This window comes from Brienomyrus brachyistius, unplaced genomic scaffold (genome assembly GCF_023856365.1).
Source record: "Brienomyrus brachyistius isolate T26 unplaced genomic scaffold, BBRACH_0.4 scaffold32, whole genome shotgun sequence".
Taxonomy (NCBI): Eukaryota; Metazoa; Chordata; class Actinopteri; order Osteoglossiformes; family Mormyridae; genus Brienomyrus; species Brienomyrus brachyistius.
Window position 1 is genome coordinate 3,578,346 of NW_026042307.1, and position 17,489 is coordinate 3,595,834.

Consider the following 17,489-nt stretch of genomic DNA (forward strand, 5'->3'; position numbering starts at 1 on the left):
TAATAATAAAAATATACAGTACTGTACTGTGCCCCAAAATGACGAATTGCTAAAGTTGCACAATTTTTTCATGAGCGTCACAAGGTAGTGTGTGTGTGTTCGTTATTACGAAGCATTATATTCAACAAACATTTGTATTATATAAGGCTTTATGGCAGTCCATTTGTAAGCATAAGCTGTCCATAAGTCAGACGTCCTTAACCTGGAAACTGTAAGGAACACAGCGCGGAAGAGTTCAGGATCCGGCAACAAAATATTATGTGAATTATGAAATCCTGTCCACTACTGTGCTTTTTCAACACTCACTGCAATAAGGCTGCTAGGCATCAGCTCCTGCTAGTGCCCCCAACAATTAAGTCATAAATGTAAAGGAAAACGGTGACATTAAGCGGAAATCGCTGCGACTGCTTGAGGAAAAGGAAAACATCTTACCTGCCCTAGTTCTTCATTAAGGTTGGAGGTTCGAGCCATTGCGGGCGTGTCAGTAACTTCGTAGTGCATGTCCATATCCTGCGGACCAGAAACCAAGACACGCGCGCCCACCACTGAAGTCTAAATCTCTTATAACATATATAGGGGAGGCTAAATTACACACTTAAGTTTTCATGTGAGACAGGGTTTCTGACACCAAGTGGGTGTCTGTGTAACATGAGAGAAAAATCCAATGTGTATTACAAAGCATATACTAACGCACGGTCACTGGTGATTGATGAAACTCATGGAAAGCATCACTGAGTACATTACAGTACATTATTTGTAGTTTACGGCAAGAGGTAAAGTTGTTAGCTACCCACCCACTGCAATGTACAGGGTGATTCAATTAATTAATTTTGTTTCAGGGCGGCGGGGAGGATATAAAGGTTGAGAAATGTGACTGATATCAGAAGTGTGGCATTCGCTAACACATCAGCATGAACAAGCTGCGGTGAAACACCTAGGCGTTTTAGCGGAGAATGGCTTTGAATAAGACCATCTGGGTGGGGGGGTGGGGGCAGATAAGCCTTTCCGGGACACCTCTTTGATGCAGCCGAGCTGAAGGTGAAGCTAGAAAGGCATCTAGATGTAAATGAGGTAAGAATACGACAAACGAGCATGACACTGCTGACAGGCGTGAGACAGGCAGTGGGGGGGGGGGGGGGGGGGGCTGTATGGGGGCGGGACACGGAGATGCCTGAGGTGGGGGGGGAGGGTCGGGGGCTATTTTTATTCTAACATGCAGCGTGGGTGCATTGGTCACGTCTCTTGCTGCCGCCTAGTCACTCTGTCCCTGCAGGCAGACAGCACAGAGTCTATTTCCAGAATGTTCCGCAGTGTGTGTGTGTGTGGAGGGGGAGCTGGGGTGTGGGTACTGGCAGTGGCCCCCCATCCCGCTGTTGCCCCTCTTTCCCCTGAGTCATAGGCGTGACTCTGTGGTTGGACGGAAGCTCGCGTTTCCTGCTGCATCGAGCTGTTTCACCAGCCGATTTCACACCGCATATAGCATCGCGATGTGCATATATGCAACTGGAATAGCACAATTCAATTAGTTACCCATGATGCATTTGGGACTGAACAAGAGGAGTGGCTTCTTTGGGGTAATTGGGAGACATGGCTAAACAGCGTTCCGTTGCAATCAGGAGTACATAAAGATGCGGTGAGACGTAATTTATTATCAAAGAATTCCCCATAGGTTCATTTACGCTTATTCATTTAGCTTAACGCTGTACCACAATTAGAAATGTTGAAATGTTTACCAGCAAGTAGTGTGGCTACATTAATGATTTGATCTGGCAGTGGAAACCAATCAGCGTACTTCTCTTGGAAAAACACAAGAGGTATATGGGTTTTCAATATCTACTGCTACAATTATAAAAATGTGTGAAAAATTCGGAATTTCACAATTCCATTAAAACATAACAATGACAAATTTCAGTGCAGGTTTTATGTTACAGGCCAGATGTGTTGGTGGTTTAAACGTCTTTGTAATCGTGTAGCATCCAGTTCATACCAAGTGTACAAAGCCGGTCTACGCACCCAGTTGATGAAATAGGCCTGGATAAACTTGATCACTTCTAGGGTGACGAGCAAACTGATGGGGATCAGGTTGTTGAAGAGGATGATGAAGGTGAGGAAATTGAGGCCAAAGTTGGCAGCACCGCCGACTGCATGGAAAGAGAAGCGTCAGCGGTGAGGATGATCTTAGTGCAACTAAACTTCCATCTCCCACAAGCCCCAAACTACACCCACTGTCACAGTGTTGAACCAGGAGCAGGAAGAACACGGCAATCCCAATTCATGCAGTGAATGCCACAGCAGGTGGAAAGGCCAACGACAGTCCCCAATCCTTCTCAGACCAATGTGATAAATAACGGGATCTCACTGCATCATGAAGCCCACATGGAAAAAACTGGAGTTAATTAAATTACCTGAGTACTCCTCCCAGAGTGAATCACTCAACCCCGAGCGCCTAGGGCTAGAACTCCTCCCATTACAAAACTAGTCAAGATTGTGAAGGCGCAGAAGGAAGAACAGATGACACAGAGCATGACGATGGAACATTACAAAGACACTACAAAGGTATGGAGGAGAAGACCTACGAGACTGGGTAGCCAGAGGGCAGGGGGCTGCTAGCAGCAGGAACCCTATAGTGTGCACGACATTCCCACAAAGCCTGTTCGGCAGAGGGTACAAACCCGTCGCCACAATTTCCCAAGAATGTTGCCAAAATGTTGCAAGTCGCCAAGATTGGTGGGAGATTCTGTCTAAACCTCTTAGGCGTTGTCAGTTTAATCCTCTTTGCCCAGGTAGAGCACTGTTGCACCCTAGAGCCTCAGAAAACAAAAATAATACAGGAAAATGCACAAGAAATCTGTGCTAGGCTAATGCTAAGAAACCGGTGCCACATCGTGTGGTACGCTGACGGTGGGCACACAGTACACAGTCGGAGTGGACGAGCTGCCAACTCTGCCAACAGGAATGACGAAAGGTTGTCTGAAAGGAATGGGGGAAGACTCCCATTCGTGAGGACTCTGGGCACGAGGATATCCACTGGGTGTAAATAAAAACATTCCTATATTGGCTAATGCACAATCACCATAAATCTGAATTGTCACATTCTCTTTTGGATCATGACTAATACTCTGTGCTGATCTGCCCACCAGCATAATGGCCCTGTGCCTCGGGAGCTGGCTACTGAACGGAGGCTGCATACCCCTGCTTTTTCTCCGGAACTGCTGGGATTTCTAAGTACCTCCTAATGGAAAGGCAACAACCCAAGCATCCTGCGTGAGGTGATCTGTGAAACCAATAAAATAACCACACAGCCAGGGAAAAAAACACCATAAAAACACAAAGGGGGAACATGCAGTGAGTGACCCCTCTTAAAGGTATAGTCACACTGAAGATGAAGAGCTGACTTATGACTCTACTCCAGTGTTTCCCAACCTGGTCCTCGGGGACCCACAGAAGGTCCGTGTTTTTGTCCCAGCTCCCTTTCAGACAACCCACATCTCTGCTAAAAACATGGACTGTCTGCGGGTAGCCGAGGATCGGATTGGGAAACATCATAGTCAACAGCATCCCCGTCTGGCTGAAGTCACTTCCGGGAGCTGGTGCCACCCCGGGAAGCTGCGGGCCTGCATCTGAAGCTGAGGATTTGTCGCAGGATGGTGCGTGAGGCCGCTGAGGCGTGCCAGGAGTACGATGTAGGTCACAAAACAAGCCGCAATCAATCCGACACGGAATATCACTCCACTGTGGACCGACTGGGAGGAAGATAATGGCTCTTTTGAGATGGTAAACGTTTTGCAATCATCGCTTCAGCACTGTAAGGATCTTTTCTTTTCCTAATCCAACTCTATTGATGTCATAGAGTTGAAATAAGAAAAAATTGTCAACAGAGTCAAAGGCCTCAGTCTGGCTTTGCATTTGTTCGACCCTTGGCAGACAGAAAGATGAATTTCATGCAGCTCATTCTGAGTATATTCTTAGTAATAAAAAAATATATAAAAAAAAATCAGGAAATGTCCGTGTCTGCTGGGGAGACCACAGACCAGCAGCACATCCCTTTGAGAGACACGTGTGCTGGCTTGCAGCTGCAGGACATTAGGCTGGGGTTTGCAAAGAGTTTAGCCATCAGCAAGGTGTAGGAGGGAAATACTGTATGTTAGAGAACAAGCAGGAAGATCAGCATGACAGCTGGGGGGGGGGGGAGCCTTTTTTTAATGGTCCTGATGTGCCTCCCTTGCTCTCCTCTCCTCACAACGTGTGCCAACCCAATAAGTGCCTTCATTTGCTTAGCAAGTCAGAGGTGCAGGTAGGGGCTAGTTAAAGGGAGGGGGGGCCAGGTCACAGTTGGCTGATGCTTTGAAATGGTTGTTACCTGGAGCTGTTAGAAACAACAAAGAAAAACAAGCCAGACAAAAGCATTAGCAGAAAAAATATTAAAAGATAGTGATGTTTTGTCAACCATTTCACCGAGTTTGCACATATCATTAGGAAAACACGGACACCCTAGAAGTTCAACCGCTTCTGGCGTTTAAATATGTAATAATGTTACCACGGCGACATAAACAGAGGCCACAACAATGACAACGGGATCACAAAACGAGTAGGCAGCCACCAGCCTGTGAGAGAAGAGGATTCGGGGAGAGACCGGGGCGAGGCTTACAGCTGAGGTCCATGTACCACACGCCGTTGCCATGGCTACTCTTCCAGATGGTCTGTCCAATGGAGCAGATGAGAGAGATGGCCAGCAGGCAGCCAAACAGCACCAGGATTTGGAAGTTTGTGATACGCTCCACGTTGGACAGCTTCAGGGGAGGCCGGGTGGAATTCTGGGAAGGAAAAGGAGGAGAACAAAAAAAGAAAAGGATCCTTAATTATTTAGTTGCACTTTGTCTACTGCAAATGTCGAATGCAAATGAGGAATGATTACTGTGACAGAAAAGATCTTCATTGAATCTGGATGTTTAACCGTCTCTAAATGTGTAAAATAAAATACAATGCACAATACACTTGTACATCACACTAGACAAAAGTGTTCTTACGGCTACATTTTGTATAAAATTCAATAGTTAAACAATGGGTACTTTTATTATCACTGACAGATAAAAAACGAAGGCTGTAAAGGACCAAAAATATTTGTATTTAAATACAGTCGTAAATACACCCGGGCTTTCAGTTCAATCCTGACTATTCTCACCAGCCTGCAGTCGCCCGGGGACAGATCAGTACTGGGAACTCCTTATGGCCTGATCTGCAGTGGAGGTGAGACTTACCTGCATGAGCTTGGTGTCATGGCCGGTGTAGACCACGATGCCATGCACCCACTGCGTGTTCCTTAACTGGGCCCCTCTCAGGAGAATCTGGTCCGGTCCCAGAGGCACGGTGCTGAAACAAGAATACATACAGCTCCTTCTCCTGCAGACTCAGGCACTGGAGGAGCTAGCCAGTGCGCTGAATTCTCATCTCATTTTAAGCACACCAATACCTCATTTTCACACTGCATGTATGAATCTGTGTAATATTATTACTGTAACAAGTAACTGTGGACCATCAATAAAACACCAAAAATATACTACCAACTTGAGTGCCACCATCAACCTTACAACCGTCACGAAATAGAAGCGTATGGGGGGGGGAAGTTAATACTACAGTAAAGCCTGGAGTATTTCTACTGTATTATCCACATCTACTTGCCTCGCTCACTAGCTCTACACACTCTCTCTCCTACTGTATGTGTCAGTCTGGCGGGATATGTCCTTTACCAATATGAATATTCCATGCTAAAATCATGCAGCAAACTCCCAGTGAAACATATTAGCTTGCTTACCATGTACTGACAAATTACCATGTTTACCATGTACTGACAAATGAAAAGTGGGTTGAGCAGTTAATGTGACCAATTTTGAAAGGGTGAGGCAGCACAACGGACATTTCAATGACGATATCAGGATACAGACAAGGCAAACAATGCACTTCCAAATTTCCTTTTGATTACAGAAATGTGCATGGTCTGGAGATCATAGCATGCCTGGAAGATCTGACATGCCTTCTGGGAAACATGGGCCTTCTTGTGCCTGACAATTTTGCCGACACATTCTTAATAGTTCAACAAAATGACATAAAATAAAATCACACGGCCAAAAATGCAGGGTAGACAAGCAGAAATGACTGCCCTATTCTGCACCGTACTGCTCCCTGACAAAGGCCAGAACTGCAACGCTTTCGCTGTCATCAGCAAGCGTTTGTGAAAAGCACAGATAAAGTTGCATGAAACGCCAGGGTGCCCGCATGAATCATAGCTCTGAAAACCTACTCCATGTCTAATTAGGTCAGAAAAGTAAACAAGAAAAGGAAAAAAATAAGCGACTGTACATTCATTTAAGATTCTGGAAAAAGCAAACCTCCCAAAGGGTGATAAAATTAGCCTTAACTGAGAAACTCAACGCTGCCTACTCACTAGTCTAGAATGCTGAAGATGCAGGTTGACCAGGGCAGGTCTGTGAGATCAATCAGCCAGCACTAACAAAGACCTTGAGTCCTTTTGGTTCAAGGCCCCATCGACTGACATTCCTAAGCAATGGTCTATACTTCCTAGCCCACAACTACATAAATCAAACTAAAGACCAAAACATTTTGTTTGGCTTAAGTCAGGATTCCAAGCTATCAGCCCACCTGAAGCCCTCGAGCCGGATGTTCCCCACAAAGTCATAGAGATGCCGGTTGGGGCTCTCGCACTCCATTCGGCCGGTCAGCCGGGTCAGGCTGGCAATGTCTTTGATGTCAGCAGTAATATGCAGGCCCTGAGGAGAGCCGATAGGTAAAACGGTGATCGCAGATGTCACATCGGCAACAAGAAACAGAACATGGACCACGTTCTTCTCCGGGTCACGGAAATTGGACTCTGTGTTCTGCCTGATGGCATGCATCCAGCCTTTTCCCACATCAAACTGCAGCATATTTTCAAATCCTTATGCTTTATTTATTAATACTTACATAGTAGTACAAACAAAAAGGAATAGTAAGTCACAATAAAAGTGGTAATTTCTTTGAAAGCCATGTCTATGATATTCTATGAAAACATTATTATGCATTCATAGAGCATTATAAAATTTCTATCAATGTTCATAAAAAGGTATAATACGTTATTGCCATGTTTACTATGCATTATGAATGCTTTATGGAACTCCCATCTATAATGCACTAGAGCTACCTTCATAATGTAGTACAAAGTATCCTTAATTATTATACTGATCATTATAATGCATTATGAAGGTATCTATAGTGCATTATAGATGAGGGCTTCATTGAAGCTTATGAAGTATTATAATCAACACTTTAATGCATTATGACTGTCAATAGAAGACACTGTAATGGTTCATGAATTCTTACACTGATCATTATAGTGCATTATGTCAGTATCTATAGTGCATTATGACGGCATCTATAGTGCATTATGATGGCATCTATAGGGCATTAGGGCATTATAGATGAGAGCTTCAAGTGTTACCATGAAAGCCATGATTTATTCGCAATAGCAGGCAGCCTCGGCCTATAGTACCAGAAAACAAAGGTAGCAGATGCTTTTCCAAGTGGCAGCCTCATTGGAGTCCACCGTTATCTCGTTAAGTCCTTAATGTCAGAGCTTTGGATCAATGAGCCCATTGTACAAAGACCCTACAAAGCTCCAGTTACAGGGTGCCACCAGCCCCAAACACCAGAGTCACTCAAACACAGGACTGTTTTCTGAATTGGACGTGCACCTTGCACTATAACCAAGCCCCAAAACCACAGCAGGTCTAAAGACATTTTTAAGTCTTTTGTTTACAATTAGGGAAAAGATTATTGGGGCCATGTTTGAATTTCCAATGTCCAATGTTTTTTAATTACTAATAAATGCAAACAATGATTCTTCCAGTCATTGATTGATGTGGTATTTTCCTCCCTTAAGGAAATTGATAAAAAAAGTAGAAACAGACTCTTGACATGACTAAGACATTTTCCCCATTTAATTTACTTAACTTACTACATTTAATCTAATTTACTTAAGTGCATCCCTTACTATGGCCATATAAGACTTGGATGGGCTGGAGGTAATAGGAATTTTACCTTTATCCTAATTTTTCAATTTATTTGTCCTGTTCTCCACCAGAATTCCTAAATGGTGCAGGACTGCACTGTCAGTGTAGTAGTACAATGTATTTTAAAATACCTTTAACAAAAAAAAAAACAGAAAACGAAAGTAGCACAAAGTGGACAAAGCCTTAATTGAACAAGATGCTTAATCCACATGATAAATTGTCTGTCTAACAAAATGCAAACAAATACATCTTAACAAAACCAACACTAATAAACATGGACATAAATTATGTGGGGGGGTTGTAATTCCCCTCACCAATCAAAACCGACCAATACAACCCCCTGGACCACCCAAAATGGGGGGAGACCTCAAACCCCACCCCCAGTGTTCAACCCAAAGTTACACCCTTGCTAATAAAGGCAAGTCCTTACTATTACTGATGTTGTTCTGGTCCAGCACCATTAAAAACCTTACACTCCATCATTAAACAGTGCATTAAACAGTGACCCACCTGCCTGATTTTAAGGTTGGTTTCTCCATCGAGGTTGGAGGTTTCGATGTAGCACATGGCTTGTGGCTCACTGAGGATCAGAAGACACAGTCAGGCAGCCCCACACTAAGAGGAGAATAGGAACATACCCACCTGCACACATACAAAGGTGCATGCATACTCCGGCTGTTGATATCGCATCAACTCTCTTCAGATCGTCACCAAAAAGCTACTTCAGAACATTGTTTCTCAACTAGTGGGTCACGATGCAAAACAGGAGCATTTTCATTGGACAGTGTGGTTAAATAATATATCCTCTCATGTTGGACTATTTTGTGCGTTTTATGTTTTTTAACTGTGCACAAACGCGTTGTGCTACATTTACTTTTATTGCAATATTTTTATGTGATTTTTAAATTTGAGTCGTGATTTAATGACCAAGGAAATATGCAGCTCCTGGGGCTTCTCCATTTGACAACCTCGGCTTTAGAAGATATACAGTACAGGCCAAAAGTTTGGACATACCTTCTCATTCAATGTGTTGTCTTTATTTTCATGACCATTTACTACATTGGTAGATTCTCACTGAAGGCATCAAAACTATGAATGAACACATGTGGAGTTATGTACTTAAAAAAAGGTGACATAACTGAAAACATGTTTTATATTCTAGTTTCTTCAAAATAGCCACCCTTTGCTCTGATTACTGCTTTCCACACTTGCACCTCTGGGAACTCCTTCAAGACTGTTGAAAAACCATTTCAGGTGACTACCTCTTGAAGCTCATTGAGAGAATGCCAAGAGTGTGCAAAGCAGTAATCAGAGCAAAGGGTGACTATTTTGATAAGTGACTATTTTTACTTTTTTTGTTAAGTACATAACTCCACACGTGTTCATTCATAGTTTTGATGCCTTCAGTGAGAATCTACCAATGGTCATGAAAATAAAGAAAACACATTGAATGAGAAGGTGTGTCCAAACGTTTGGCCTGTACTGTACGTTGCAACCATTACTGCTGAAATCAAATATTTAAAAATGTGTACTGAATATTTAAGATTAAAATACTTAACTTAGTTTGAGTAATTTGATCTTCTGAAGAAAGTTGATGGATAGTAATACTACAAGGACAGCTAAAAGTAAACCTAGCACTCGGCTCTTTCAATTCAGTTTATAAAACTTAATTGTGGTTCCATTAATAATCCAAGACAACGAAGGATCAAAGGAATCTGCAGTGCTTCAATTGTTCAAATTCTGGTCAGTTTACTCCATCTTAAGATTCACCTTAACTCTGGAGTACAGTCACAGACGTGACCGTCATTGCTTCTGCTTCTGATCCTTTTAGCTGTCCTTAACAATGGAAGTTCACAGAAATGCTGACGAGCATGATATAGGTGCTATAGGTGGCAAGCTGTTGTGGAGCCAGCTTCGGGCACAGCCTGGAGAGGTTGGGGGAGATGGTGTGTGTGTGTGTGTGTGTGTGTGTGTGTGTGAGGGGGTATACCTATCCTTATGGGGACACAATGGCCCCATAACGTGAAAATTATCCATTTTTCAGGAAACCGGTCCCCATAAGGGAAAACTCTTTATAAAAATCGGTGACTGCTATGTAAAAACTAAAAATGCAAACATTCTTGTATTTTGCTTGATTACTTATGGTTATGGTTATGGCAGGGTGGGGGTTAAGGTTGTCATAGTTAGCATTAGCATTTTTCCCATAAAAGTGAATGAGCGGGCCCCATAAGGATAGGTATACCCTACAGGCGTGTGTGTGTGTGTGTGTGTGTGTGTGTGTGTGTGTGTGGCAGCCTTCTCATACTGATACTAAGACCATTACAGCCTGCAACACCTCAGACTACTGCCCTCAGGAGAATGAAGCACATTTCCCTGCACAAGCCAAGCATGGATGACACCAGCAGAACATAAGACCAGTGCACATGCTCATCGATAAAGGTGTCCTACAGAAGGGAGCTGCCCAAAACAAACAGGACAGTCCAAAATGTCACGAAAAGGGTTTGTGATGTCAATTTACCCCTGTGACCAATCATGCATGAGTGGAACATTTGATACGTAAAACCTGTGTGCTAACTACCACCTGTGTACTAGTTCAAGTTTGTATTCCAGCTCTATTCATTCAATTGCTGTCTTTTTAATATTTCTCAGTATTTTTTCAGTGTTTGTGTTGTGCATAAATGGTACCTGCACCTGGTACAATCCAGTTATTCAGAATAGAAAGGAATAAGACTCCTGCTGTCTTTATATCAGAAGGAGACGTCACAGTGTGGTCTGGGTTAACCAGTTATTGGTAATGTGGTGGGTTGCTCTGTACGACTGAAACACAGCTCTGGGTCGCTTCCGGCCCAGCACTGCTTTTGGGTCTCATTTGTTTTTTGCTTGCCGTAGACCATAACACTTCGTCTTTCATCCATTTCATCAGTCTATTTCCTTCTGTTTCTCCTCTGGCCCCAAGCATCAATAAGAAATCTTCTCGCTGTTACACTGAAGTAGGGGTCTGGCTCCCATGACTTATCAGTGTGGGGCACCGACACTATCCGTGCATGGCACCAACACAAGGAGGGTGAAGAAATGCCGCCTTCCCGAAGAGGATCAAACAATGATCCTGTAAATACCCGCATTCATCTTTCAGGATGCAATCACGAAGGCTTCTTTGTATTCTACACAGTCGTCGTTATGAATGGGCACCATTAGCCATGCTAGCTCAGACAGTGCTTTCTGCGAAGATGCTATGTGGTATAAAATATGAGCATTTCTCCGCTTACTGCTTGTGAAAAACATTTATTTTAGATTAAATTCCTTTGAGATTTGTTTTTAAAAAGTAAGTAAAGCTGATGTTGATGTTTTTCCTGTGTGGAAAATTCATAAAAAATAGCAGCTATCTCACACTAACTACCAAAGAAGTAAACATGATGTGCGAAAACTTATATTGCTAAAGAAAACAATAAGATCTTTTTGCCATGAATGGTTGACCAGTTGGCCTGGCCTGGCCTCAGGTTTACCAGTTGGCTTGGCCTGGCCTGTCCTCAGGTTGACCAGCTGGCTTTCATGAACAAATGGAAAAAAGCTGCTCCAGCTGTGGAGCTCCTGACCTGGACGACAGAATGACGAGGTCAGCCGGGAGATGATCCCCGTTGGTGGCCTTTACTATCTCCCCAACTGTCACCTATGTCACGAGGCACCACCAGCAGAGCAGAGGAGGAGGGGTGGAAGAAGGAAGGTTGAGGAGCAGAGACAGAACATGCAGATGAGGTGACAGAGAGAGAGACAGAAATTCATTCTACTGAGAAAAGTGAAGTACAAGCAACACTGCAAACACTTCATCAAGGCTTCGTTTTCAAAACCCTGTCATGTCAGGTCATGAACTTCACATACTACATATTACATGCTATGGCCTTCGGCATGTGTGTGACTGCAAGGCTGCTATTCCAAGATTTAAAGCACATTCTATGAAATGCCCAACATACCAAACGGTCATGTTTAAAATGACAGAAACATGGAGCCGACACCTTATTGTGGTGGAGAGGTTTGCATGTTCCAATGATCCCAGGAGCTATGTTGCCCGGGGCTTTATGCCCCTGGTAGGGTCACCCAAGGCAAACAGATCCTGGGTGAGGAACCAGACGAAGTGCGGCTCAAAAGACCCCTTATGATGAATAAAAACATGGACACATGTTTTCCCTTGCCCGGACGCAGGTCACCGCCCCCCCCCCGGAGCCAGGCCTAGGGGTGGGGCTTGATGGCGAGTGCCTGGTGTCCAGGCTTGCACCCAGGGGGCCTGGTCGGTCATAGCCCAAAGAAGTCACGTGGGTCCCCTCTCCAATGGACTCACGATCTGTAGGAGGGGCCAAAAGGGTCGGGTGCAGTGCGAGTTGGGCAGTAGCCGAAGGTGGGGACCTTGGCGGTCTGATCCTCGGCTGCAGAAGCTAGATCTAGGGACATGGAATGGAGCCTGAGCTGGTGTGCGAGGTTGTGAGATTCTGACTAGATATAGCCGGGCTCACCTCGATGCATGGCTTGAGCTCTGGAACCAGTCTCCTTGAAGGGGGCTGGACCCTCTTCCACTCTGGAACTGCTCACGGGGCGAGGCGCCAAGTAGGGGTGTGCATACTTATTGCCCCCTGGCTGGGCACTTGTACATTGGGGTTTACCGTAGTGGACGAGTGGGTAGCATCCCTTCACCTTCGGGTGGGAGGATGGGTCCTGACTGTTGTTTGCGCTTATGCGCTAAATGGCAGTTCAGAATACCCATCCTATTTGGAGTCCTTGGAAGGGATGTTGGAGAGCGCTCCTCCCGAGGACACACTTGTTCTGCTGGGGGACTTCAATGCTCAGGTGGGCAATGACAGTGAGACCTGGAGCGGCGTGATTGGGAGGAACGGCCCCCCCGATCTGAACCCGAGTGGTGTTTTGTTATTGGACTTCTGTGCCCATCATGGATTGTCCATAATGAACACCATGTTCAAGCATAAGGGTGTCGATACAGTATGTGCACTTGGCACCAGGACACCCTAGGCCGCAGTTCAATGATCGACTTTGTGGTTGTGTCATTGGACTTGCGGCCGCATATACTGGACACTCGAGTGAGGAAAAGGGCGGAGCTGTCAACTGATCACCATCTGGTGGTGGGTGGGCTGGTGGAGGAGGAAGCCGGTCAGACCTGGCAGACCGCAGCATATAGTGCAGGTCTGTTGGGAACGTCTGACAGAACCCCTGTCAGAAGGAGCTTCAACTCCTACCTCCGGCAGAACTTCACCCATGTCCCGGGGGAGGCGGGGGACATTGAGTCTGAATGGGTCATGTTCCGCACCTCCATTGTGGAAGCAGCTGACCGGAGCTGTGGCCATATGGTAGCCGGTGCCTGTCGCGACGGCAATCCCTGAACCCGCTGGTGGACACCGGCGGTGAGGAATGCCATCAAGCTGAAGGAATCCTATCAGGCCTTTTCGGCCTGTGGGACTCCGGAGGCAGTTGATGAGTACTGGCGGGCAAAGCGGAACGTGGCTTTGGCGGTTGCTAAGGCAAAAACTCAGGTATGGGAGGAGTTTGGCGAGACCATGGAGAACGACTTCAGGACGGCTTCAAAGAGATTCTGGTCCACCATCCGGCAGCTCAGGGCTGGAAGGCGGTGTAGCATCAACACTATTTATGGTGGGGATGGTGCGCTGCTGACCTCAGCTCGGGACGTTGTGGGTTGGTAGAAGGAATACTTCGAAGACCTTCTCAATCCCACCGACCCACCTTCCAATGAGGAAGCAGAGTCTGGGATCTTAGGGGTGGACTCCCCTATCTCTGGAGCGGAGGTTGCTGAGATGGTTAAAAAGCTCCTCGGTGGCCGGGCCCTGGGGGTGGATGAGTTCGTCAAGGCTCTGGATGTTGCAGGGCTGTCTTGGTTGACAGGCATCTGCAGCATTGCGTGGACATCTGGGGCAGTGCCTCTAGATTGGCAGACCGGGATGGTGGTCCCCCTCTTCAAGAAAGGGGACCAGTGGGTGCGTTCCAATTATAGTGGGATCACACTCCTCAGCCTCCCTGTAAGGTCTATTCGGGGGCTGCTGGAGAGAATAATCCGTCGGATAGTCGAACCTCGGAGGAGCAGTGTGGTTTTAGCCCTGGTCGTGGAACAGTGGACCAGCTCTATACTCTTGGCAGGGTCCTGGAGGGTGCGTGGAAGTTTGCCCGACCAGTCTACATGTGCTTTGTAGACTTGGAGAAGGCATTCTACCACGTCCCTCGGAGAGTCCTTTGGGGGGTGCTCCGGGAGTATGGGGTGCCGGGCTACCTTATAAGGGCTATTCGGTCCCTGTATAACCGGTGCCCGAGGTCCGCATTGTCGCCAGTAAGTCGGACTCGTTTCCGGTGAGGGTTGGACTCCGCCTGGGCTGCCCTTTGTCACCGATTCTGTTCATAACTTTTATGGACAGAATTTCTAGGCACAGCCAGGGCATTGAGGGTGTCCGGGCTGGTGACCTCAGGATTAGGTCTGTGCTATTTGCAGATGATATGGTTCTGTTGGCCTCATCAGACCGTGACCTTTGGCTCTCACTGGAGCAGTTCGCAGCAGAGTGTGAAGCGGCTGAGATGAAAATCAGCACCTCCAAATCTGAGACCATAGTCCTCAGCTGGAAAAGGGTGGAGTGCTCTCTCCAGGTCGGAGAAGAGGTCCCTCTCCAAGTGGAGGAGTTTAAGTATCTCAGGGTCTTGTTCACAAGTGAGGGAAGGATGGAGCGGGAGATCGACAGGTGGATTGGTGCAGCGTCAGCAGTAATGCAGGCGCTGCATCGGTCTGTCATGGTGAAGGAGCTTAGCCAAAAGGCAAAGCTCTCGATTTACCAGCCGATCTACATTCCTACCCTCACCTATAGTTATGAGCTATGGGTAGTGACCGAAAGAAGGAGATCACTAGTACAGTCGAGAAGTGGTCGAAAAGAGTTTCCTCCGCAGGGTGGCTGGGCTCTCCCTTAGAGATTGGGTGAGGAGCTCGGTCATTCGGATGAGTCTCAGGAGCCAGATGAAGTGGCTCGGGCATCTACTTAGGATGCCTCCTGGAAGTTTCCCTGGTGAGGTGTTCCGGGCATGTCCCACTGGGAGGAGGCCCCAGGGAAGACCCAGGACATGCTGGAGGGACTGTGTCTCTCGGCTGGCCTGGGAATGCCTCGGGATTCCCCCAGAGAAGCTGGATGAAGTGGCCGGGACGAGGGAAGTCTGGGTTTCCCTGCTGAGACTGCTGCCCCCACGACCCGATCTCAGATAAGTGGAAGACGATGGATGGATACTGGATGGATGTACTACAAGTACTAGAAATCCATTTCATAAAAGGAAGACCAGAGCATCTCTAAGTGTTCTGCTCCCACAGCACAGGTTTGTGACAAGACAAAATGTAGCTTTTAGTCAAGAAGCAGAAGACATTTCCACAGTAAATGACCTGACTGGACTACAGATTTTAAAAACAGAAATAAAGAAATCAAAAGAAAAACCACCTATAATAAAAGCACCTATCAAAACCATCCTCCTAAAGTGATTTTAGCTCTAAATCCATTGCACTTTCAATGAAGTAACAGGACAGAGAATATAAAAAGTATAACGTAAATTATAGAAACAGATATTTGTTTTTGCAGATATTTCCAAAATTGAGTCAGAAAACGAATAATGGAGTCAATTCTGCAAAGCTCTGGGAAACAAAAATAATTTAGAAAGGTATCTCAATGGATTTTTGTCCTCCTTGGCTTGTCACACACTCAGGAGGCTGGTGAGAAGGTAGAGAGGGATGTCAGCTTCCACCCCCTTCACAAGAAGGCCCCAGAGGCCAGTAATAAAGCCTGTAATTGAGCCCGTAATAGCCTGACTCATTTGGAAGGGGCTCTCACTCTCGGGAGCTTCCCGTCTACCTGGACGACAGCAGGATTGCGTCAGCAGGTATGTACTCCTTGCCATTAACTCTAATTAAATCTCCCACCACAACCTGCGAAAAAAGCAAGCTAGTTACTGTTCAGTAGGACTGGGTTCCCGAAACGAGCATTTCTGTTGTGAAACTAGAATGTTTTGCTTCAATAGAGCTAGAAGACTGAAACATGTACAGTTATGCGCCATGCTACGCTAGGGACACGTTCTGAGAAAGGTGTTGTGATGCGATTTCGTTGCTGTGTGAATATCATAGGGTTTACTTACACAAACCCCGATGGTATAGGTAAAAAATATCAATAAAAAGTATAGTATAGTTAATAAACAACTATGCTACTGGTTTGTGTATCATTATCAAGTATTATGTACTGTAAATAATTGTCTGTGCTATATTTTTATACGCCTGGCAGTGCAGTTGGTTTGTTTACACCAGCGCCACCACAAACAAGTGAGTAATGGCTATCACATCACTAGGTCAAAGAATTTGTTCACCTTCAATCTAATCTTATGGGACCATCATTGTACATGTGGTTGACTGTTAACTGAAACCTTGTCATGCGGCGCATCACTGTACAAAAAAGCTGCACTAATATTACAGGGTGACACCATGCAATCACACACTGTATATCCTGAACATCAAACCACAGAATTGGTCTTTTTTTACTGATCTGTGGCTGAGAAATGAAAATTGGTTCTTCGTGTGCTATTGAGACCGAACAGTCTAAAACTAAGCAGTCCAGCTCTTATAAGTTGTAAATCCTTTATCCCAGACACATTCTGGGGACAGCCACAGATCAAAAACAGTGCTGCATATTCCAGTAGAACTGTAACAAAAACTCGCTCAGTATTATGGAGGTTAATCTAATTCTGCTTTTCAGCCACAGAACAGCTTTAACACAGCTGATGCTGGATCTATTTAAATTACTGTGAAAAGGCTGGAAGCTGTCTATCATAGAATTAGCATGAATCAATATATACCATAAATTCCATTTATATTTTACATTAATACATGCTAATATTTTGACACAAATAAGGTACTAAATTGCACAGCTCTATGAACAGCTATGAATAGCTCTCTGCTGTTAGCCGCAGCTTAGCTTACGATGATGCGTGTCTGTGCAGACACCCCTCTCGAACACCTTGTCAGGTCCGGACCCCCCTTACGAGGCTCCACGGGGCCGTCAGGCTAAGAGCCCCTCACCTCATAATTAACGCTTCTGCATCGCTCACAAGGTTAATCATTTCATGCCTGCAACATCACCAACAGAAAGCCAGAGTGCGAACTTTGTCACTGATTTTTCTTTCCCTACTTGAGAGTGTATGGTCCCTCTCCATAATTGCCATCTTTCTTCCATTCATTTCTTTCTTTCTTTTTCCCTGCTTTTGTATTATTCTGTACAAACGATGCAGGAAAGCATCACAACATATCCACGTAAAGCACCTTGGGGCGACTCGAAACTCAGGATAGGCAGTGCGAATGTTTGCATGACATGCTGGCAGTAATGTAATGAATTTCAAATATGC

At 45.5% G+C, this 17,489-nt stretch overlaps 1 protein-coding gene across 4 annotated transcripts in view; it reads right to left on the reverse strand.

Moving 5' to 3' along the window:
* LOC125721139 (phospholipid-transporting ATPase IA) overlaps positions 1 to 17,489 on the reverse strand; it is a 132,765-nt gene that overhangs the window by 67,940 nt on the left and 47,336 nt on the right. For 2 of the 4 annotated variants that reach the window (XM_048997151.1, XM_048997150.1), the window contains exons 7-13: positions 11,657 to 11,730; positions 8,574 to 8,643; positions 6,658 to 6,785; positions 5,259 to 5,370; positions 4,649 to 4,814; positions 2,014 to 2,141; positions 433 to 510 (exon numbers count right to left, since the gene is read on the reverse strand). In XM_048997151.1, the coding sequence (XP_048853108.1) occupies positions 433 to 510; positions 2,014 to 2,141; positions 4,649 to 4,814; positions 5,259 to 5,370; positions 6,658 to 6,785; positions 8,574 to 8,643; positions 11,657 to 11,730 (756 nt within the window). Of the gene's footprint in view, positions 1 to 432; positions 511 to 2,013; positions 2,142 to 4,648; positions 4,815 to 5,258; positions 5,371 to 6,657; positions 6,786 to 8,573; positions 8,644 to 11,656; positions 11,731 to 15,952; positions 16,027 to 17,489 lie in introns of all 4 variants that reach the window. The other 2 variants (XM_048997154.1, XM_048997152.1) reach the window with 2 other exon arrangements.